We start from the raw sequence: 24,296 nt of genomic DNA, 5'->3' as shown, positions 1-24,296 counted from the left end.
ACTTCCCAGAGGCATGGAAAAATCACACCTCAAGCATTTACATAAGCTGGAGGGGCAAGGGGAAAATCTCAAACCAGTTGGCTTCTACTATTTTCTGCGTATAAAACAAGAGTTTTCATTATAAAAAGAAGTCAGCCTATCTTCACAGGGCCTTCTTTCTCTGACAACACATCTGTTCAAAGAGTCAAAGTACTCCCCTGCAAGCTACCCAGGGACTGCAGAAAAGAGCTAGCAAAACCAGCTACATAATTTGTGAGGAATGGTGCAAAATCAAAATGCAAAATCCCATGTTCAAAAAGCAAGAAGAAAAAGTGTCACTAAAGGTATTGAAATATAAAGTTTTTTTCTTTCTTCTGTAATCTCTCCCTCAACTTGTTATGACTTTTTTCAATTTGCTATTTATTGTCATTATAAGAAAACAAAAAATAAATTTAACTTATTAGCATGAATTTTACTGTTCATCTTTATTTTTGCAGTGCCAATTTTACTTTCAAATATAAAAACATTTAATTAATGTGTGGAATCACCAAACTTAGACAACAACTCACATTTCATAGTCTAATCATACATTGCATTTTTTTCTTATCAGAACAGAGGAAATACTTTTCTGGGCAACATAATAAGACTGTGTCTCTAAAGGAATTTTTTAAAATAATTGTTTTGATTTCATTTCTTGATATGAACACATTCTACCAACATTTTCTACCTTTAGCAATATTGACAAGTACCAAAAGATTGAAAAGTAAAGTAATTCCAGACTGCCTTTTCCTTTCCTTCTATGTTATTTCCAGAACAAGTGACTAGTTAATTTAGGGGAGTAACCTAAAAAACGGTACAAAAAGGTTTTTTGTTCATGTTTCTTAGAACACTATGGCCTTCTTTATCCGTGAGAAGCAAGTTCTGGTTCAAATGGAAAATAGTGACTCTCAGACCTGTCAATCACCAACGTCACACACTTACTTTGTACTTGCTTTGGGTCCTTAACTTCCACTCATTGTGGGTGCACCTGAATTCTGAGATCATAGGGCCTTAAGAGTGCTATTTGCAATGGACAGTAGGGAAGGCAGACATGCCTGTTGCAAGTATCTCCTCAGCTTATGTGCAGCGTCTATTATCCCATCAGACTTCATGTACAAAACATAAATTCAGAGATAAAATTACTAGAAATGTCAAGATGACAACAGCAGAGGATTAAACAAAGCACAAGGTCCTTCTGAGTGTGGGGCCCTGTATGAATACATAGGTCATATGCCCAGAAAGCCAGCTGGAGTTAGATACTTTCATCAATCACAAGAGACTGGTCAGAAGGCTCCTCAACAGAGAACTGATATTATAGCATCAAGCAGAACTCAAGCAAGTTCTAATTCTCTTTTTATAAATTCTTTGTAATGATTTGAGTCTATCATTGGAATTTCTGATCATGTGAATGCTGGGCTTAGAAGGTTACTGAACTTGAAAGCCCCTGAGTAAGCACAGCCTTGGTGACATAGTTACTGTGTGGATGGAAGGAAGAGCTGAGGTCAGAGTTCAGAGTTCAGGGTGGCAGGCTAATAAACTTCAAAACTGCCATTTATGCAGCTTCTGCTATGTGCTTTGTGATATATACTTTATATTTTATTTATTGAAGGCAAGTATAATTAATACCTACTTTATAAATGAGAAACTGGGCTTAAAATCTTACAAAGTTTGTCCAAAGTCCCCTAGTTGGTAAGTGACAGAACTAAGATTGTGCAATTCCAAAACCTACATACTTCCCACATGACCAACTTTCTCTTTGGCCAAGATCCAGAGTCTAAATAAACACAGCCAATCCACCACTGAGATGGCTGAGTAGGAAAAGAGACACAAGAAGAAGAGGGTCTTTGTGCAGAGATTTTATGTGAGATTCACCTTGGCAGCTTTAGTACAGTGAATGTCAGGTTCTTAATATTCCAAGATGGGGGAAGATTTGCTTGACAGACCTAATGATAGATGCCCGCTTCGATTAATTTTTTTTTGTCTTAATATAACCAGGTAACTAAATTAGTAAGGAAGAAAAATCAATATGAACAGAATAATAGGGAGTATCCAGGGGAAATAGGTGTGAATTTAACCAGCAAAGATTTTGAAGGCTGGAGAGTTTGTGTTCTTGGAGCCTCATGCAAGTAAACCAAGCAGCAACACACGAAAAGACTATTGCTGGCGTTCGAGGACAAAAATTAAGACCCAACTTAACCAGACCTAAGATTCCTTTTGGATGAGGTTGGAAAATAGTAGCAAGAACGTAAAGTGACCTAAAGGGAGAAGTGGCTTGCCTGGAAAGCCTGAGCAGCTGATTACAGTGCATATCAGACATTGGTTTTCTTTATTACCTCCGGCTGTTGCCCTTGTTTTTGAAACTCAGGTTGGTGTAGGAAGAACCTTAAAGAAAACTGTGAAACATTCCAGTAGGTTCTTAATAAGTCTTATTAGGCTGCCCTGGAAGATCCAAACTACAAAATGCATACTCACAAAGTTTTTATACATGTTACCCATGGATGAGCCTTGGAAACATTACAGTAGTGAAAGAAGTTAGTCACAAAACACCACAAACTGTATGAATCAGTTTCTGTGTTCAGAAAAGGCAAAAAAGATTGAGAAAGGAAGTAAATTAGTAACCAGTTGCCTTGGGTTATGAGTGGGAATTGAGAATGTCTGCAAACGGAGGCCACATTTTTTTCCGAGGTACTGAAAATGTTTTAAAATTAGGTTATGATGATAAAACAGATGAATTTTGTCATCAAAAATACACTTCAATAGAACCATTAAATATATATGCATTCAGTTGGTGATTTTTAATAAGCACCCATTACCACAAGAAAAGACAACTTGATGGAAAGACTGACATGTAGAAAGGGAATAGAATTTTGAAAGAGCAATAGATTTTGGTGTCATATAGACCTGGGTTTTAAGTATATCAAGCAAACATTCTCCTTCACTTTACATACCAACCTGGGGAAGTGGGCGTTGTGGTCCCTGTTTTAAGGATGACAAAACTTAAGCTCAAGTTTAACAAGTTGCTCAAGATCACTTAGCTGGTAAGTGGCAGAACCCTGAGTTTCTCTGGTGACACAACCTGTGCTCCCTTACTTCTCGGCCATGACAGAGCATTGTCTACGAGATTTTTTACCCTCAGGAAAATAATCTAACATTAACGTTTAAGAAATTAAATCTTTCTTTTGTCTAGCTTTTTTCTCCACCTGTATTGACTCTCTCCCCCACTCTATTATATGACAATTTTTTCCTACTTGCTGTGACCAGAGCATCCCCCTCGTTGGCATACAATATTCTCATCACTCACGGAGCTCCTGAGAAGTCCCACCCCTTCTTCAAATTGAGTGACAGAGCCTGAGAGTTACTCCAGGCCCATTCAATAAGCCTGAGACTACTGGGGCTAATTCCTTGCTTCCTGCTTTAAATATGCCTTCCAAGGACCTTTGGCTTCAATCTTTCTGTGTTGTAATTAGTTCAGAGTCCATTTATAAACTTCAGAACCTCAAGTTTCCATTTCCTGTCACCAGAATATGTCCCTTGATTGCTTTTGAGCTGTAATCATTTAACCATGACACCTTACTGCTACACGTAGCTGGCTTTAGGATGGTATTACGTCTAGATTACTGTCCAAATGCCTGTGACTGTTTTGTTTGTTTGTTTTTAGAGATGGAGTCTCTGTCAACCAGGCTGGAGTACAATTGCATCAAACTCCTGGGCTCAAGCAATCCTCCCGCCTCAGCCTCCCAAGTAGCTGGGACCACAGGTGGTTGCACCATTGCACCCGGTTGCCTGTGACTGTTAAATTTCTTGCTTGAATTTGTCAGGCTCGGTCTCAGGCTCAGACAGATATGGGTTCCAATCTTGGCTCTACCACTCATTGTCTGTGAGTTTTTTGGCTTACAAGGTACTTGAAATTAAATTTCTTTAAGCCTTGCTTTTCCTTGTCTATAAAATGAGGATGACATGACCTGCCCGACAGAACACTGCCTGTGTTTCTTCACAGTTTAACTGTTTTAGTGTTGATAGAAGGATTAAATAATATTAACAAGGTGCTTGTTGTGATGCTATATTATAGTTATCTTCTAAGAGATGGCAATGATTATTGGGATACAGATCTCTTATGCCAGTTCAGAATAAAACTTATATACTACATTTTACTTTCTGAAACCAACCACAAATTACCAAAAGTAAAAATAAAAAATGAAACTCCATTTTCAGTGAAACTTTTGAATAGCCACTTCTCCAACTTATAAATTCTGAAGAACAGCTTCTAACTGCAGTGGAATTCAGACTAAGCTAAGGGAAGGAGAAGCTAACAGCAAACACATACCCTTACACAAACCCACAGGAAGTTTTCAAGTTCTCCAAAAGAAGGGGTAAGGCCCAGAAGTGCCAAATCAGTAACCCCTCATCCAGAAGGCAAGGTGGAGGGAATGCGGAGCCTGTGTGAGTATAATCCTGACAACTGCTCAATTTTAGTCCTCACAGTTTGAAAGGATTATAGGTTGTTTTCAGTTATCCTAGTGGGTAACTCTGTAACTCTAGTGTTCTTGTGGCTTTCTTTCTTGACTTGACAATGTCTACTTATTTCCTATTAATACTATTTTAGTGTTCTTCATTAAATGTAAATCTGACTTTTGACTTGAGATATATTAAAGGATTCTTCTATTTTTAATTACTTTTGCGTTTTAGGACCACTTAAGTCACTTTGCAATTATCCATTCTTTGAAAGTTAGAAATATGTAGCTGTGAAACTATCTTGCAATGATTTTTTTTTATAAGTTTGTTCCTTGGCAACTGTCTGAATCTCTACTATGATAATCCGTCTGTCTAGATTATCTGTCTTGCCCTAGAACAATTCTGTTTTTTAAAAATGTCTTGGTATTCGTTTATTTCAAAAGAATCAGCACTTTAATTATCAGTTCTGTTTTTTGTTTTCTAATTTATAGATACCTGCTTTTCTTAGACATTGTTTTGTTTTTCTAGGTTCTCAAATGGACTATTCATCTGTTTTTACTTTTTGCTAGATAGTAATTTAAATATTTAAGGTTACTATAGGGAATCTGGGAAATGTGGAACATATGGTTATTCAGTGAGCAGTAAATGTCTCTGCCATGTAGTACCAATCGTTAAACAATAGTCAAAGGAAATAAAACATTATAAAAATGGAGAAAATGAGGTAACGTTAAAGTGTGCAGAAGCCACACCATCAAAGAAGTCAAGAGCTGAGGTAGACTAAAATTAGAAAGGATGTGGATTTGCATAACATGATTAACAAGCTTAATCTAATAAGAAAAATAAAATTTAAGACAAAGGCTTTATTAGAGACAGATGAATTATTACTTGATCAAAAACAATATTCCCAAGGAAGATAGAATAAGTCCATCTCAGTGACCAATTGTTGCATTAAAAACCACACCAAAACCTGTGGCTTAAAACAACAATGGTTCTGTGAGTTGACCCTGCTAACTAGTCACCTGAGTTAGCTGAGGGTCATTCATGTGGTTTCATTCATCAAGGAATACAGCTGAGGTGGGAATAGAACACCTGAAATAGCTAAGACACATGTCTTGTGTCTTTTTTTTTTTTTTTTTGAGTTGGAGTCTCACTCTGTCTCCCAGACTGGAGTGCAATGGCCACCGCAGCCTCGACCTGCTGGGCTCTGGCGATCCTTCCACCTTAGCCTTCCAAGTAGCTGGAACTACAGGCGCGCACTACCATGCCCCGCTGATTTTTTGATTTATTATAGAGATGAGGTCTTGCCAAGTTGCCCAGGCGGGTCTCGAACCCGCGGGCTCAGGCAATCCACTCACCTCGGCCTCCCAAAGTGCTGGGATTACAGGCTGAGCCACCGAGCCCGGCATGTTTTGTGTCTTATCTGGCTGGGATGGCTAGAACAGCTAGGGCTGGCAGGGACTCTCTTTCCAATAGAACAGTTAGACTTCTTACATGGTAATTCAGGGCTCCGAGGGAACACAAGACAGACATTACCAGTCCTCTTAAGGGCTGGGCCCCAAATTTGCACAGATTCACTTTTGCCACATTCTATAGGTCAAAGCAAGTCAAAGGGCCAGCTATATTAAATGGTAAGAAACTTTACTTCCTGATGGGAGAAACAACATGCACATACAAGGAAATGTTTGCTGCCTTCTTAGGTGACAGTCCATTCTCTGGCCACAAATATTTACTTCCTTCTTGCATAAAAAATAAAATTACCACCTCCAAAGATTCCCAAAGATTCATCCAAATACAGTATCACATCCAGATTTAAAGTAGAGCACCCAACCACCTAAATCAAATGTAGATGAGACTCCTCCAATGGTGCTTTGAGGCAAGAAACAGATAAAGAGGAATATTTAATAATAATATGTTTCAAGCTACCAGGAAAAAGCAATTCTCAATGTGTATACACTTCTTAAAATAACTGCAAAATATGCAACAAAAACACACAGAAATAAAAGAAGAAATAGACACATTCACGATTATAATGGGAAATCTTAACATAATTCTCTTGGAGCTGAATATTAGAAAAAATAGTAAAAGTATAGAATATTTGAATAATACATCATAGAATATACAAGAGTGAAACTGACAAAAATGAAATACTGTACCAACATTTTCATAATTTACATTGTTTTAAAGAAAACACAGAATATTTATAAAACTTGACTGTATACTAGTTCATAAGCAAATTTCAACAAATTTCAAGAGATTAAAACATAAAATATGTTCTTCAACCACAGTGGAACTAAACTAGAGATTAATAACAAAAAAGACAATCTCAGTCGGGCTCGGTGGCTCAGACTGTAATCCCGCGCTTTGAGAGGCCGAGGTGAATGAATTGCCTGAGCTCGCAGGTTTGAGACCCGCCTGGGCAAATTGGTGAGACCTCATCTGCGATAAATCAAAAAAATTAGCCGGGCGTGGTAGCGCGCACCTGTAGTTCTGGCTACTTGGAAGGCTGAGGTGAAAGGATTACTGGAGCCCAGCAAGTCGTGGCTGCAGTGGCCAAGAGCGGCCACTGCATTCCAGTCTGGGTGACAGAGTGAGACTCCAACTCAAAAAAAAAAAAAAAAAAAAAAAAAAAAAGACAATCTCTAAATGTTAGGAAAAGAAACAATACACTTCAAAATAATCCATGGGACACAAAATTCTCATGGAAATTACATAATATTTTTAAAAGGAATTTAAACTATTTATTGGCCACTGTTCACCAAAATTACATAATATTTTGAACAAAATGATTGCAAAACTATTACATAGCAAAACGCATGCATTGCAGCTAAAGCCACACTTAGGCAAAAATGTATAATATAAGTACACATATTAGAAAATAAAAAAGATTAAAAATCAAAGATGTACGTATTCATGTAAGAAATTTTTAAAAAGCAAGCTACATTTTGAAAGGAAGAAAGAAGAAAATATTAAAGAGCAGAAATTAATGAAATAAATTCAATTGATGAATCCCTATAGAGATCAATCAAGAATATAAAAAGAGAATGAGAAAGAGAAAATTATCAATATTAGGAATGTAAAGTAAAGAACATTACTAAAGATCTCACAGATATTAAAACATAATATGAGAGCATTATACATAAGTTATAAAATAGATTTAGAAATATAGATGAACAAATTCTTAAAAATATACAACATATCAAAAACTGACACAAGAAGAAATAAAATCTCTGAATAATCTCTTTGGGGTTTTAAAAACCAAATCAATAATTACCCTTGGCAGTGTCTCATTACTGTTGGTCTCTCCCTTGCATTATTGTGGTTAATGTTCAGGTCTCACATATGAGTGGGGACATGTAGTATTTGATTCTTTTCTTTCTGTGATAGATCACTAAGTATGATTGTCCTCAACTCCATGAAATACCAAGAACTTTTCCTATGAGACTAAGAAAGGATACCTGATGGGACCACTTCTCTTCAGCATCATGGTGGCGCTCCTACTCATTGTAATAAGTTGGGGGAAAATGCTTAAGTATTAAAAATAATGAATAAAACCATTATTATATGATTGTATATGCATAAAATCTAAAATAACCTAAAGATAAACTATTAGAACCGATAAGTGAATTCAGCAATCTAAGTAGCCATTAAAAAAGTCAATATACCAAAAAAGATTGTATTTCTATATACCAGTATAAATCTAGAAAAAAATTAATGATATCACAATATTATTAAAAGGATATGAAATGGCTTCCAGGGTTTAAGCAATAATGAATGCTACAATAGATGCTCATATAGAACTATCTTCACATGCTTCCCTTAAGGTAATTTCCCAAAAGCAGAAATGTGAGGTCAAGGGTATGTGATTTTTAAAAACCCTAATCTTTTTTTTCTCACTTTGATCATAGGGCAGGAAACTTTGATTAGTAGTTAGAACTGGGTACTCCCACTTCCTTTTTCTAATTCACTAATGCCTTTTGCTCTTTTTAAAGGAGCAGTTTATCAGATGTGCTCCTTGGAGCTGGTGGGCTGTGTACTGATTGTAGGAACAAGACCAAACCTGTTATCCTGAGGAAACATCTCTTTGGGTCTCAGCCCTGAGTGATCCACGTCTTCATGCTGCCGTGGGTGACACTACTGGTTCTGGGTGAGTAGAATGGCTAAACACAGGCCCTGGATGGGGTCAATACAGTTTTTCTTTCCACCACAGGTCTGACCTTTACTTGGGGCTCAGTCCCTAATCAGAAAGTCTTTCCTAGGTGAGCAGACTGTGTTTTCAGGATAGCTCAGGGCTTCCTCTCTTGTGGCTGAAGAAAGTGGCCACACCTGGATGGAACTTTCAACCTTATAGAGAAGGAAACCATAGTGACCAAAAACAATGAAAGTTTTATTCATTTTTTTTTCTTCAACAGATACTTCATGAAATCCAGAAAGTGTGTCATGTGTGCTTGCTCATATTGTCTTATTCAGAGAAAAACTTCCTCTCCTCTCTGCAAGGAGGACGTATGACAAGGCCAGTTCTTGGTTCTGGGCTGATAGGGTGAGGTTTCTTTCAGGAAAGATGCCTCTTTCTTCTGCATGCAAATGCAAACCACAGCAGTGATCGACAGATTAAGAACATGGATGGGCACAAGGTAACAGAGGGGTAGGTAGGCAAGGCAAGGAAAAATCGAAAGCACATAGAATTGCTATTAAGCCTATGGGTGAGCATAAGTCTCTGTCAACTTATACGCATGAACTGCTGTTTTTTGTTGTTGCTTTTTTATTTACCAAGACTTTAATATTAGAATTAAATATGTTTATTCATTTGTTCAGCAAGTTATTTTTTTGTAAGATCGATGCCCAGCACTGTACCGGGTGCTAAGAGCAAGGGGAGTCCACCATTTCTGTGCTTAGGATGACATAGAAGGGCTCCCAGCAAGGCCAATGCACAAGGAACAGCTATGCAAGATCCTGCTGAATAATTGCAAAGTTATCTATGAACAGTGCAGACAGATATAAACTATCTGCCAAAGAGCTGGCAAAGACTTCATGAAACTTAGAGGTGAGTAGGACCTGGAGGAGCAGGAATGGAGAGGGCATGACGTAAGAAAAGAGGACTCCACCGTGGGAAGGTGCATGGACTATTGTTCCAGAGATGGGAGCCACTCCAGAGTGGCACCAACACAGAGGGGCAGGTTGGGTAGTGGCTGGGAGCATGCATTCTGGGATTCAACAGGATCTGGGTTCAAAATTCATCCTGCCACTTGCTAGTTACTTAATTGGTTTTCTGGTGTGTGAAACGGGGCTACTTTTAGTATTTACCACATAAGGTTATTGGCATGATTATATGAAATAATGTTTGTAAATGTATGCCATATAGAAAACACTTAGAAAAATATTAGCTGCATTTGAAACAATACAAAGGCTAGAGAGGTCAATATATCTAGGTAATGATAATAACGGTAAATAGCCCATTGTTCTCAATACAACACTTCGGTTTGGATAACTCTTCCATCAGTCTCATGTGGACAGAGATGTTATGTCTCTTACTCACTGCTAGACTTTGACTGCCTTTCACTGGCATATGTGTGTGTTTTCAAGTTTCTTGTGTTGTATTCTCTGTTGATTCTGTGCTCTGCTGTTCTCTTTTTTTTTCTTTCTTCTGTGCTTAATACCTTTTTAAGTATCTTCTATAGAGCTGATCTGGAAGCTGCATAATCTCTTAGAGATTGGATGTCTGGGAAGGATTTTAATTCTCCATCACTGATGAAGCTGAGCTTGGCTGAATAGGAAATTCTTGGTGAAATTACTTTTCTTTGAGGACTTTAAATATAGGACTCCAGTCCCTTCTTACTTGTAGTGCTTCTGCCAATAGATCTTCTGTCATTCTGCTTGGTTTTCCCTGGTGAGTAGTGTGACCATTCCCTCTTGCTTCCTTTAGGATTTTTTTCTTTTGTGCCTACTTTGTGTAGGCAAATTAGTATGTGTCTAGGGGTTGGTCTTCTCATTTTATGTCTTGTGGGGGTTCTCTATATCTCTTGTGCTTGACTGTTCACATCTCTGGTGAGATAGGGAAAATTTTCTTGGATTACCTCCTGGAATACTTGCTCCAAGTTGTTCTCCATTTCCCTTTCATCTTCTAGGATACCCATCAGGCATAGATTCGGCCTCTTGTTATAATCGCATATCTCTTGTAGGCTTTGTTCTTTCTCAGTCTTATTTCTATGTTTTTTTATAGATTGGCCTAATTCCATGTTCTGGTCTTCAAGTTCTGAGATTCTTTCTTTGGCTAGATTAATTCTGCTTTCCATGCTTGTCATCTTGTTATTTATTTCCTGGATGAAATTTTTTATTGCCAAAATCTCTGTTACTAGTTCTTTCAGTGTTACATCCTTTCTTTCCTGAGTCTTATTCATGCTTTCCATCCATTTCCTAATCCCTGTTGTATCCTGGGGTCAGTCATTGGTGACTTCCATTGTTTGGGCACCAAGGTCTGATTTTTCAGGAGTTTTGTCTTTAGTACACTTGAAATTGCCTGAGGTCTTCCTTTGGTTTTTCCTCATTTGTGACAGGTCTCTTGTTTTTCTCTTTAGTTCTGTTATTAGGTATCAGTGGGAGAGGCTTTCCCTTCTGATGTTTGCACAGTCCTCTATTCTTCTCCGATCTGGGCTCTGAATTTGTTCTGTTTTCAAATAGGGCAGTGGATGGGAAACTTTGATGTCTCTTGTAGTTTTTGAACTTTGAATAAAGTAGGGGATGGGGCGCTAGGATTCAGAAACTACTTGAAAATTGCAATGTTCACTTATTGTAATATGTGTTTCCTGAGACCCACTCCCCACCACCACTCTATATGATGATGCAAAACAGAAACCAATGCAAAAAACAACTGAATACACACACACACACACACACACACACACACACACACACACACACACACTGACATACACACACATCCCAAAACAAGCTAGAATAACAGCAAAGTGAAACAAAACAAACAACAACAAAATACCAAGAAAACTAGATACACATACACATGCCTAGTACAAAGTGAATAGAGAAGAAAAGCAGAAAGACTGGGGGAAAAAAAGGAATTCAGATTGAACCCTCACACATATATTGATATTGACATACACCTTAAACTATAAAAAATGAAAATAAAAAACCCAGAAGATCAAAAGAGAAAAAAAAAAACAAACACCACAACAACGACAAAATTGAAAGATGGACACTCAATCATTCAATACACACATAAACAGAAAACGACAAATAAAAGAAGAAAGAAACAGAAAAAGAAAAGAAAAAAATTCAGGGGAGATGCAGATCAAACTCTCACATACACATTCATGCACAAAGAAAAAATATTTCAAAACTAGATGAACTAACAAATAGTCAAACAATTTTTAAAAATCAAAAAAATTAAAAATTAAAAAAAAAATCCTGCCCTCTTGTGGCAGGCTCTGCAATTGTTCCTCTAATCAGGTCTCTCCTGCACAGTCACCTCTTTCACTCTGTGTGAAGAGCAGGGAAGGAGGAGGGGCAGTGGAGATGGGTGGGGCTTCAGTCCTCCCCTCCCACTCTGGTATGGTTAGGGAGATCTCCTCCAGTGGGGAGTTGCGGGATTGCCTCTTCCCCAGGTATGTACTGGGGTGGGGGAAAGGAGGTGCCCAGCCAGGCCTATCCTGGAATGGAGTTCTCCTATTGCAATTGACGTCCATGCTTCACCTGGGTTTGTCCTTCTCAGTCATGGCCCAACTATGTAGGTCTGAAGTTCAGAGGATTGTTGGGGAGGAGGGGGTTTGGGTCAGCCCCAGACTCACCACTGATCTCCTTGGAGTCCTTCCTCATCCTTTTCTGGCCTCACCCTTTGTCCTGCGGCTGGATCAGGGTAGGGGGTGGGGTGCCTGGAAATCAGCACTTGTCATGCCCCTCCAAAGTTTGTGCTTTCAGGATATTCCTTCCGGGTCACGATCAATCCCTGAGTAGTTGATCCACCCGTCACAGAGATTGGGTTTGTTGCTCCATGGTGAGCAAGCCGGAGAACTTTCCTGCCCCACCTTCAGGATGATAGTGGGGTGCCTTTCTTGTCCTCTTCCATTGGATTTTGCCTCTGGACTCCCTCCACAGTCCTTGCTGCCCACTAATGCCCTGCTAGATGCTGAAGTGGTGAGGCAAAGCCTGGAGCTGACAGTCTCTCCTGCTGCAATGGTGAGGCAGAGCCTGGGGCGATGGTCTCTCCCCATCGCTACTTCTCTGAAAAACTTTTGTCCATTAAAAAAAAATGGCACTCATCTTCTGTGACCTGGGAAGAGCCAGGTACCAAGCAGAGAAGCTTCAGCACCAGCTGTCGCACCAGGGGCCTGGCCACTTGCTCACGAGCCCCCGCTTAAACAGTCTCTCCCGGCATTTTCTTCCCAGGAAGGGTTTTGTTGATTTCGGTTTTAATTTTCATTTCTCTGATGATTAGTGATGTTGAGCATTTTTTCGTATGCTTGTTGGCTGCTTGTGTATCTTCTTTTGGGGAGTGTCTATTCATGTCCTTTGCCCACTTTTTGATGGGGTATTTGGTTTTTCATGTTAAGTTGTTTGAGTTTTTGGTAGATTCTGGATATTAGCCCTTTGTCTGAGGTATAATTTGCAAATATTTTCTTCCATTCAGTAGGTTTTTTTTTTCACTCTTTTGATTATTTCTTTTGTTGTGCAGAAGTCTTGTAGTCTAATTATGTCTCATTTATCTATTTTAGTTTTTGTTATGATTGCTTTTGGAGTCTTTGTCATAAATTCTTTGCCTGAGCCAATGTTCAAAAGAGTGTTTCCTAGGTTTCCTTTTAGGATTTTAATATTTTCAGGTCTTACATTTAAGTCTTTGATCCATCTTCAGTTAATTTTTGTATATGGTGAGAGATATGGGTCCAGTTTCATTCTTCTGCATATGGCTAGCCAATTTTCCCAGCACCAGTTACTGAATAGAGTTTCCTTTCCCCCATTGTTTATTTTTGTTGGCTTAGTCAAAGTTCAGTGGTTGGAGGAATGTGGTTTTAGAGTGGGTTCCCCTATTTTGTTCCATTTGTCAATCTGTCTATTCTTATACTGATACTATGCTGTTTTAATTTGTATAGCCTTATAGTATAATTTGAAGTCAGTCAGTATGATACCTCTACAGTTGTTCTTTATGCTTAGAAGTGCCTTGGTTATTCCGGCTCTTTTTAATTCCATATAAACTTTAAGATTTTTTTGCCCTAGTCCTGTGAAGAACAAAGTTGCTACTTTGATTGGGATTGCATTGTATCTGTAGATTGCTTTGGACAGTATGGTCATTTTAACAATATTGATTCTTTCAATCCATGAACATGGGATACTTCATCATTTGTTTGTGTCATCTATGATTTCTTTTGTCAGTGTTTTGGAATCTCCCTGTAAAGGTCTTCTACTTTCTTAGTTAGGTGTATTCCTAGGTATTTTATTTTTGTGGGTGTGGCTAGTGTGATTGGGATTGAGCTCTTTATTTGGTTCTCATCTTAAGCATTGTTGGTGTATAGAAACATCCGACCAATTTTTGTACATTGATTTTGTATACTGAGACTTTATTGAAGTCATTTATCTGGTCTAGAAGCTTCTTGGAGGAGTCTATAGGGTTTTTGAGATATTCAATCATCCATGACTAGGAATAGTGTGACTTCCTCCATGCCAATTTGGATACCTTTTATTTCTTTATCTTGCCAGATTGCTCCTGCAAGGATTTCCAGTACTAAGTTAAATAAGACTGGTGAGAGTGGACATCCCTATCTTGTTCCTGTTCTGAGGTGGAAATGTTTTCAACATTTCCCAGTTCAGTATGATGCTGGTTGCTGGTTTGCCATATATAACTCTTATTTTTTAAAGATATGTTCCTTCAATACCCAGTGTACTGAGGGGTTTTTATCATGAAAGGATGTTGAATTTTGTCTAATGCCTTTTCTGCATTAATTGAGATGATCATATAGTTTTTATTTTTGCTTCTGTTTATGTGGTGTATCATGTTTATTGGTTTACAGATATTGAATCATTCTTACATCCCTGGAATAAAACCCACTTGGTTGTGATGAACAATTTTTTTTATATGCTGTTGAATTTGGTTTGCAAGTGTTTTGTTAAGGATTTTTGCATCTATATTTATCTGAGAAATAGGCTTTAGTTTTCTTTTTTTTTTTGGTTGTGTGTGTCCTTGCCTGATTTTGATATCAGTGTGATACTGGTTTCATAGAATGAGTTGGGGAGGAGTCTCCTCTCCTAGATTTTTTGGAGTAGTTTCAGTAGGATTGGTGCCATCTCTTCTATGTATGTCTGATGAAATTTGGCTGTGAATCTGTCTGACTCTGGGCATTTTTTTTTTTTTGAATTTTTTTTTATTACTGATTCAATTTCATTGCTTGATATTTGTCTATTCAGGATATCTATTTTTTTCTAGTTCTGTCTTGGAAGGTTGTATGTTTCCAGAAATGTATCCATTTCCTCTAGATTTTCTAATTTCTTACCATCGAGATGTTCATAGTAGTCCCAGATGATCTTTTTTGTTTCTGTGGTGCTGGTTGTTGTGTCACCTTTATCATTTCTGATCAAATTTATTTGTTTTGTTTTGTTTTGTTTTGAGTTGGAGTCTCACTCTGTCACCCAGACTGGAATGCAGAGGCCACTCCCACCCACCGCAGCCTCGACCTGCTGGGCTCCAGCGATCCTTCCGTCTCAGCCTTCCAAGTAGCCAGAATTACAGGCATGTACTACCATGCCCGGCTGACTTTTTGATTTATTGTAGAGATGAGGTCTCGCTGCCCAGGCGGGTCTCGAACCCGCCGGCTCAGGCAATCCACTCACCTCAGCCTCCCAAGGCGCGGGATTGCAGGCTGAGCCGCCAAACCTGGCTGATCAAATTTATTTGAATTTTCACTTTTTTTCTGGGTTAGTCTAGCTAGGAGCCTGCCAGTTTTGTTTATCCTTTCACAAAAACAACTTTTTTGATTCATTGATCCTTTGTATCACTTTTTTTTTTTTTTGGCCTCAATGTCATTTAGCTCTGTTCTGACCTTTGTTATTTATTCTGCTAGCTTTACGTTTAGACTGTTCTTGGGTTTTTTTTGTTATTTTTGTTCCTTTAGGTGCAAGATTAAGCTGTTAATTTCTGATTTCTCTGTCTTTATGATGTAGGCATTTAATGCTATAATCTTTTCTCTCAGAACTGATTTTGCTGTGTCCCAGAGGTTTTGGTATGTTGTGCCACTATTTTCATTTATTTCAATAATTTTTTTAAAAGTTTCTTCCTTAGTTTCATTGTTCACCCAAGGGTCTTCCAAGAGTGGGTTGTTCAATTTTCACATAGTGGGCCGGGCTCGGTGGCTAAGCCTGTAATCCCGCACTTTGGGAGGCCAAGGTGAGTGACTTGCCTGAGCCCGCGGGTTTGAGACCCGCCTGGGCAACTTGGTAAGACCTCATCTCTACAATAGATCAAAAAATTAGCTGGGCGTGGTAGTGCGCGCCTGTAGTTCCAGTTACTTGGAAGGCTGAGGCGGAGGGATCGCTGGAGCCCAGAAGGTCGAGGCTGTGGTGGCCAGGAGCAGCCACTGCACTCCAGTCTGGGCGACAGAGTGAGACATCAACTCAAAAAAAAAAAAAATTCACATAGTGGTATAGTTTGGGGAGTATCTCTTAGTATTGACTTCTAATTTTATTGCACTGTGATCTGAGAAGATGCTTGGTATAATTTTGAAGTTTTAAAATTTATTGAGACTTGCTTAATGGAAGACATAATAAATGGATAGAAATAAACAGATATCTTTGAAGAGTCAAAGAACCCTTAATCTTAATCTGTTCTCATCTTTGGTTCTATTTTTGCAGCTCCTATCAATGGACAATTTGGTGAGTTCACCTTTCTTTGGCTCTTCAGTGTCTCTGGATATTAGTGCCTTTCTAAAGAAATATGAAACATTTGAGATGACTGCCTGAGAATACCTAATATCTCCTGTTTTCTTGCCAAGGCCAGATTCTTGCCAAGGGATGTGAAAGTGTTTCCTGGTCTCTTGGCCTCACCCAAGGGTCAGGATACATCATGGTCACCCTCTGACCCTGCCTGGGCAAGGTGGTAAATATACAAGGAACTCCTGGTCTTTGCTGGACCCTGTATTCACAATTGCATTTATTAACCCATATGGACCCCACTTAGCCAGGCAGGACATTTTCAATTCCATGGCAATTGTGCAGGACCCAGGATAGGATCCTCTCCACTCAACAAACCAAGAAAACCCCTCAGAAAACATCCTACTGTGGTGATGCCAGCAGGAATATCTCATTCTCTACAACTTTGGAGTAAAATTCTCCAAGAAATGTGTGGGGAGCAGAAGAACATGCAACAACTGGGCCCTTACAAGCAGGGGGAACACATAAAGGAGAGATGGGGAGGAGACAAGTTATCTGTATCACACATTTACTTATTTCTGACTCTTACTGTTATTCTTCTGAGTCAGACAGGATATTCGAGGACCCATGAATTACAACAACCCTCTTCAGTCCCTCTCTTTGTCTGAAATCAGCTGCCGTACCTGTAGCCTTGTCCAGGTCACCTCTGGATGTCAGCCAATGATTTGGTCTACTTCTTGTTCTGCCACAATTAGCTATCATGGAATTTTTCTGGACATTTGAACCATCATCTTATAAAATGAAGGCATTAGGAAAGTTGATCTCTCAGGCTTTCTCAGTGCCAAACCTTATGATCATTTGATTTATTCTTTCAGAGAAAGTGCAAAATTGTGATTTTTAATGGCACTTTTGGAGGTTCTCATGAATTTATGAACATAATGAAATGGCAAGGCAGAGATGATTTTCTGTAGGATCCACCTCCATGATAGGCTTCCTAACCAGTAACATTTGACAGTGAATCCTGCTGGTATTACCTTCCAGAAATCATTTTGTTCATTGACATCCCCTGAGCAATCTCTCTTTTGGGTGAAGTGAGCTCCATTGGCTGACACATAGCTTTGAGTGTTGAGTGACCTGCCTAAGGGCCTCTTGAGGAGTCTCCAAAGCCAGGTCCTCCAGTCTTTGCAACAGGAACTACAACTGGAATTGTAGGCACCTCTGTCTCTGACCCATTTATCTTCCCTTTCTCAGCACCTTCACACAAATCTGTGATTTCCCTCAATCCTCCATGGACCACAGTCTTCCAAGGAGAGAAAGTGACTCTAACTTGCAATGGATTTCACCTTTATGTACCAGAGAAAACAACATGGTACCGATCATACCATGGGGAAGAAATACAAAGAGGAAACACCCTGGAGGTCCATGAATCTGGAAAGTACAGATGTCAGACCCAGGGCTCATTAATAAGTAACTCTGTACACTTGGTCTTTTCTTCAGGTGAGAAAGAATGAAAGAAATACAAACTTTAGACATCATTTTACTCCATTTTCCTCTCTAGTGGTTACTCCTATTCACTTAAGACAACTCACAGACAATTCTATTTCACACTGTGGTTAGACAGACAGGAGAACAAGAGAGCTCTGTAGATAATCAGATAGGGAATGGAATTAGCTTCTTAAGTTTAAACAATAATGAAGAAAATTTAATAAATTAATTCAGTCCAAGAGACAGTGACTTCAAGTCCTCCAGAAGGACATAATTGTCCTACATAACAGCTACAGGTTATGTGGAGGAACCCCACAAACACTGCAATTTCCACTGAGTGAACTGACGTCTCTAAACCTGTGGTTTTTAAAGTTTGATTTGAGTCAGACAACCTGGTAAGCTTTTTAATCATGCATAAACTCAGAACTGACCCTATACTAACAGAATCAAAATCCATAGGAGTGGGTCCCAGGAATTTATATTTTTTATAAGCTTCTCAGGTAAAATAAAATTTGAGGAGCAATTTATTTGAAGGGATCCTGAATCTGTGTATAGGTTTTTTTACTTTATTAAAATACTGAGTTTATTTCACATGTATATTTTTGTCTCCCTGCCATTTCCATGTCTGACCACCACTACTACTATGCCCTATCATAACATTCCATACATACTTAAAACCAAGCAAAGGGTGGAGTTAAAAACTAAACAAACATTTTGGACAACACATTCTTGGCAATGGAACCTGGACAACATTTATCAAACACGGTAGGGAAAGTTCTCTGCATTATAAAAAGGACAGCCAGATAGTAACTGTCACAGAAATGAAATAAGACGGAAAACTTTAAACATACTGTTAAAACTATTTTCTTAAAAAGATTTCCTCCACTGCCAGAGATCTTGAATAGCCTCCTGGTCAGTCATCTGAAAGCAATTCTTCACATAATTGATGAACTTGGCTTCCACCTTGGGAAGAGAACCACCTTTTTCTATACATGCTTCCATTTTTGCCTTAATATCGTCTACAGAGCTAGGTCCTTTTGGTGTTTTAGGAGTTTTTTTCCTGTTTTTTGATACATTCTTGTGAGTCTGTGTATAGTTTTAAGTCACATAATTTATTTGGAATAATAAATACATGAGGATTTTTCCTTTTCTTTTTTTTTTTTTTTGAGTTGATGTCTCTCTCCGTCACCCAGGCTGGAGTGCAGTAGCCTGCTCCCGGCCACTGCAGCCTCGACCTGCTGGGCTCTGGTGATCCTTCCACCTCAGCCTTCCAAGTAGCCAGAACTACAGGCGCACACTGCCACACTCGACTAATTTTTGATTTATTGTAGAGATGAGGTCTCACCAAGTTGCCCAGGTAGGTCTCGAACCCACAGGCTCAGGCAATCTACTCGCCTCGGTCTCCCAAAGTCTGGGATTAAAGGCTGAGCCACCGAGTCCAACTGGATTTTTCATATTTATAGACATCAATAGGTGATAGGTAGATGGATAATAGATGATAGATAGAGCTACAGAAAGAGAAATAAAGGAAGAAGCATTTTCTTTTCTGTCTCAAAACTACTTGTTTTTAAGTTGAACCCATGTCATCTAGTTATAAAATCTTTTAATTTAGTGAATAAGGATGGAGTTCAGTAGCAAAGAGCAAATAAAATGCTTATGCTTTTTGACCTGACAATCCCTTAAGAATTTACTTACTGAAACAATCATAAACATGTGTCTCCAAAAAATAGAGGACCCATGAAAATGGTCAAGAAGAGAAGACTCATTAAATAAATAATGTTATTGCCATTGAAGGAAAACTTTGTAGCCATTGAAAATCAGGTTCAGTAATGATATTAATGATATAGGGAAGTATTCATAGCATAGTAAGTGAAAGGCAAGCTATCAAATCTATAAGTATTATTCCTGTCCCATGAAAAGAAAAAAAATATACACAACCTCTCAAATATAAAAACATGGAAGACAAAACTGGAAAAACATATGCTAAAATATGGGTGATGATATAATAGGTGATTTTTACCTACATTTCTGCTTTTCAGTTTTTCTCGTCACGTGTTCATTTTAAATCAGTAAAAAAAAGAATTCATCATTTTAATAATCCTTTCTCCCGTACACTTTTTCTATAAAATCTACTTAGAATAATACTGAAAGGAAGGGAGAAACAATAGGTTGTTCCCTTACAATGATAGGAAGACTTAGGCCAGGTGCAGTGGCTCACGCCTATAATTCCAGCACTTTAGGAGGTCAAGGTGAGAGGATTGCCTAAGCCCGTGGGTTCAAGACCAGTCTGGGCAAATTGGCAAGAACTCATCTCTATAAGTCAAAAAATTAGCCGGGCGTGGTGATAGTGATGCATGCCTGTAGTTCCAGCTACTTGGAAGGCTGAGGTGGAAAGATCGCCTGAGCCCAGCAGATCAAGGCTGCAGTGGCCGTGAGCATGCCATTGCCCTCCAGCTTGGTGACAAAGTGAGACTCCAACTAAAAAAAAAACCCCCAAAACAATGGAATAGGATGACCCAAGTAACTGGTGCTGTGTTTCCCATAGCTTTGCTGATCCTGCAGGCTCCACTTTCTGTGTTTCAAGGAGATTCTGTGGTTCTGAGGTGCCAGGCAAAGGTTGGTGTAGCACCAAAAACTATTAAGAAGAATGATGAAGTCCTGGCATCCCTTAATAAAAACTCAAACTTCTATATTCATAATGCAAGTCTGAAGGACAATGGCGTATATTACTGTATTGGATCTAAGGAAAAGTGTTGCTCCGTTATTTCCAACAGAGTCAACATTGAAGTCCAAGGTAAAGTCTTCATTATTTTGTGAAGTGGATTGGTCAACAGGAGTGTCCCTGGGGTGGGAGAGGTAGAGCAGGAAGGAAAGTGTGGGCAGGAATACCACTGAACCTCAGGCTGCATTCCTGAGAGGACCAGAGGAAGTACAACAGTTCTTTGGACTAAAGGAAGTTATAAATTGGTGGCTTCCCTTTCTTCACCTGCTTTTGTGTGTTCTCGTGTGAGGGTGAAGTGTGTTTTTCCCCACTGCAATTCCCAGTCTCATTGCTTGGACACTGTTGTGATTCTTCTCTCTAGAACTGTTTCCTCGTCCCGAGCTGACAGCTAGCCCTTTCTTGCTCATGGATGGGAGTTCCATGACCCTGACCTGTAAGACTCAGCTTCCTCCAGAAAGGCCAAATGTCCAGCTCCAGTTCCGCTTCTTCAGAGAAAGACAGACCCTGGGGTCTGGATGGAGCAGCTCCCACACACTTTGGATCACTGCTGTGTGGACTGAAGACTCAGGGTTCTACTGGTGTGAGGCAGAGACAGTGACTCACACGGTCAGAAAACAGAGCCCAAGATTCATGATACATGTGCAGAGTGAGTGTCAATGGGTTATGAAATTTGCTGGGGATAGGGCTGGAAGAGCAGGGCAGAACTGCACATCATCTGGGGTCACCTGTCCAGGTGGAAAGAATTTCTTATGCCTGTAAGAATGTGAGCGGTGTGAACAAGAAAACCCTGACAACTATGGACATTGTAGAAAAGCTTAAAATCAGAAAAAAGCCCAAGAAAAGAAAGACAGGTTCATTTTTTTCTTTCAATGCCATTAGATAGAACGCTTTCTTTTCTCTCAGAGGTCCCTCTCCCCTGACATATGTTTCACTTTCCTGCTAGGCCCATAGGTATAAGCTGTAGGTTGCAGCAGAGTCTTCTAAGTGGACTGAATGGCCTCTGCTCAGCCAGATGGATAGACTCCTAAAATGCTAGGAGCCTGCAGCAGAGCACGTAAGAATAAGAAAACCAAAGAACAAAAGTTGGAGAAATAAATGGTCCCAACTTGACATCACAAGGGATGGTGGTGTACCCACTATTACCTTTTCCTACATTTCTAAAATTGTATAGGTCCTCAAGCATGACTGCTAACCAATGGCCAAGTCCTCTGATTAAATTTCATCTGTCCCATAGTAAATCTATTCAAACATTAGGAAGGAACACATAGTCTGGGGTTCACAGGTTTCCTGAGTGAGGAGAGATTGAAAATGGTAGTATTTCACACAAATTTACTCCCATTCTGAGCCCCCCCAAAAGCACAAAAAGGCTCCATTTTTTCTAAACTGACTATATTTATTAATCTTTCATTCTGCAATTACAAGTAACAGGTCTTTCTTTGATCACTGGTATAAGAAAAGATAATTCAGAAAAGATGGAGAGAGTGTTACCTAATAGTGGCAACACAATAATTCCTAGCATAGGATCTCCTTCAGCATAATTAATGAAGCCCCAACCTCATGCTTTTCTACCCCCCTGTTCAATTGTCTTCCTTTGTTCTTCAAGACTCCAGGATGACTCAAGAAGGCAAGGTCCTAAGCCAACATCATTAAGGAAACCATGCCCATCTCGGATGTAGGATGCATTCATCACAGATTTTCTACTTAGTTGGACTGTCCTGGCCCCACCTTCTTTGGACATTTTACTGACACACTAAAGGGGTTAATGAGTTTCTGCTCAAGGGCAAGCTAACCCAAAATTTCATTTCCAACTAGCTCTTGAGGTCACTGTGGGACAATCACCTTTGATGCTAAGCCTCCCTGTCCCATCGCCTCTCACTCTCACCACTTTCCCCAGCTATTGGGTTGGCTGTGCTCTCTCAGGGGATAAGTGGAGATGAGGGTAGGGTGAGCAAGATTGTTTCTATTTTTTTGTCCAAGACAGTCCATGAGATCATTAGAGTGCACTGTCTCTCCATCACTTCCTCCTTCTTCCCAAGGACAAGCCCAATTCCAGCCCAGGTCAACTTTTCACATATGATCAGCAGATTTAGTCTTTTCCAACTTGTGACTCTCTTCCATACATGAGCACTTCACTGACAAGAGTCTCATATGTCTTTTTTATTGATTTAGGTGTTGATGTCAAGGTCCAAATACGCACTTTCCCAGCCTCAGGGTCAGTGTTTGAAGGGCAGGAACTGGTGTTCATCTGCTCAGTCCATGGAGTCACAGGATCCGTCATAATCTTCTGGTACAAAATAGTTAACAATTTGGGCAAGGGAACACGTATTCAGAGTTCTCCAGAAGCAAGATTAAAGATCTCCAGCGTGAGAAGCAGCGATGCTGGAGAATATTTCTGTGCTGTCAAAAACAAGAACCGCTACTTTCACAGCAAACCAGTGACCGTACACGTGAAAGGTACATTCTATCAAAGATCATCTGAGGAATGTCAAACTTCACAGAGGGATTCTTAGTGAAGACCACAAGGCAAGTGGGTAGGAGTATAGATATTAGCAGTTACCAGTCATTCAATACTGTGAATAACCTATCAGGAGTTAGATCAGCAGGAGGAGTCAGAAATAGAAGGGTTTGTGGTCAGTGAGAATTTTTGGAAACTCTTAGAAATAGAGATTAGATAATATACTCAGTCATTTGGCATATTCCAGAAGTCCTCCTATTTGCAAATTTCTTCTGATTAAGTGAAATGTCTGTTGGGAATAAAGTCAGAACAAACAGGATGTTACAACTGGGGCTGATCTAGGGCCATGTCTCTTGACAAGTCCCCAAGGATGTGCAGGGTTACTCCCTGATCAGCCTGTTGTCTCTCTCAGTCCCAGTGACACATCCTTTCCACACCCTCGGGGCCCTAGCAAACAGGATGCTGTGTAGAATGTGGTAGAACTTCACTGTGAAATGAAAAAAGCTTCTCCCACAATCTTGTATCAGATTTATCATGAAGCCGAGGTTCTTGGAGCCCCAGGCCCTTATAAAGAAGGAGTATGCCTCATCCTCTCTCCCCACTGGGTCTCTGGGAATGAATCCTATGCCTGGACAATGGTCTGGCGGCCCAGCCAGCAAGAAGCAGCCACTCTTCAACAAAAGCGCTGACCACCATAAGTCTTAGTCAGAGTCAGAGAGCATGCTCCCCTGACCTGGAGACTCTGTCTACAGGAATTCACAAACTTTGCCTCACATGGCATCATGATGGGCTCATTGTCTCTAGTTGGCAGCTCTGAACTCCTTGACTCTCTTGACTACTTTCCCAGAAGCTCTGAGTCCCTTAGAGTGAATCAGTAACAGGAAAATATGTAGTCTGACTAAAATCTCCCTGATATACCTGTGAAAACGTTTCAAAATCCAAATTCTGTGCAAATTAGCAATCTGTCCAAGAGAACTTATTCTTAGTTTTAGTCTTTTTCTTTTCTTCTTCTTTTTTATTTGAGACGGGGTCTACTATGTTGCCCAGGCTAGGCTGAATTCAAATTCCTGGCTCAAGGGATCCTTTCCTCCCCCCTCCCCACCCAACAGTCTTCTGAGTAGCTGGGACTATAGGCCCAAGCCACTCTGCCTGGCTCTTGGTCCTTTTCTTACTGACACCCAACAAATTTCTGCTTTTTAAAAAAAAAATTATTTATTTATTTTTTTATTATGAAGTTGTGGGGTACAGTTAAGGGTTAGGTATACAATTGAGTTTCATTCAGGCACCCTGTTGATATGG

General features: G+C 39.6%; 1 protein-coding gene across 1 annotated transcript in view; it reads left to right on the top strand.

The window, feature by feature from the left end:
- Positions 1–8,583: 8,583 nt before the first annotated feature.
- Positions 8,584–24,296, top strand: part of FCRL5 (Fc receptor like 5) — a 58,519-nt gene continuing 42,806 nt past the window's right edge. Inside the window, exons 1-6 of the mRNA XM_021710822.1 lie at positions 8,584–8,614; positions 16,318–16,338; positions 17,587–17,832; positions 20,366–20,614; positions 20,904–21,188; positions 22,712–22,983. Coding sequence (XP_021566497.1) covers positions 8,584–8,614; positions 16,318–16,338; positions 17,587–17,832; positions 20,366–20,614; positions 20,904–21,188; positions 22,712–22,983 — 1,104 coding nt within the window. The remainder of the gene's footprint in view (positions 8,615–16,317; positions 16,339–17,586; positions 17,833–20,365; positions 20,615–20,903; positions 21,189–22,711; positions 22,984–24,296) is intronic.

Source organism: Carlito syrichta, unplaced genomic scaffold (assembly GCF_000164805.1).
Source record: "Carlito syrichta isolate Samal-C Ts95f unplaced genomic scaffold, Tarsius_syrichta-2.0.1 Scaffold80230, whole genome shotgun sequence".
In the NCBI taxonomy this organism is placed as follows: Eukaryota; Metazoa; Chordata; class Mammalia; order Primates; family Tarsiidae; genus Carlito; species Carlito syrichta.
This window is presented reverse-complemented; position numbering and strand designations above follow the sequence as displayed.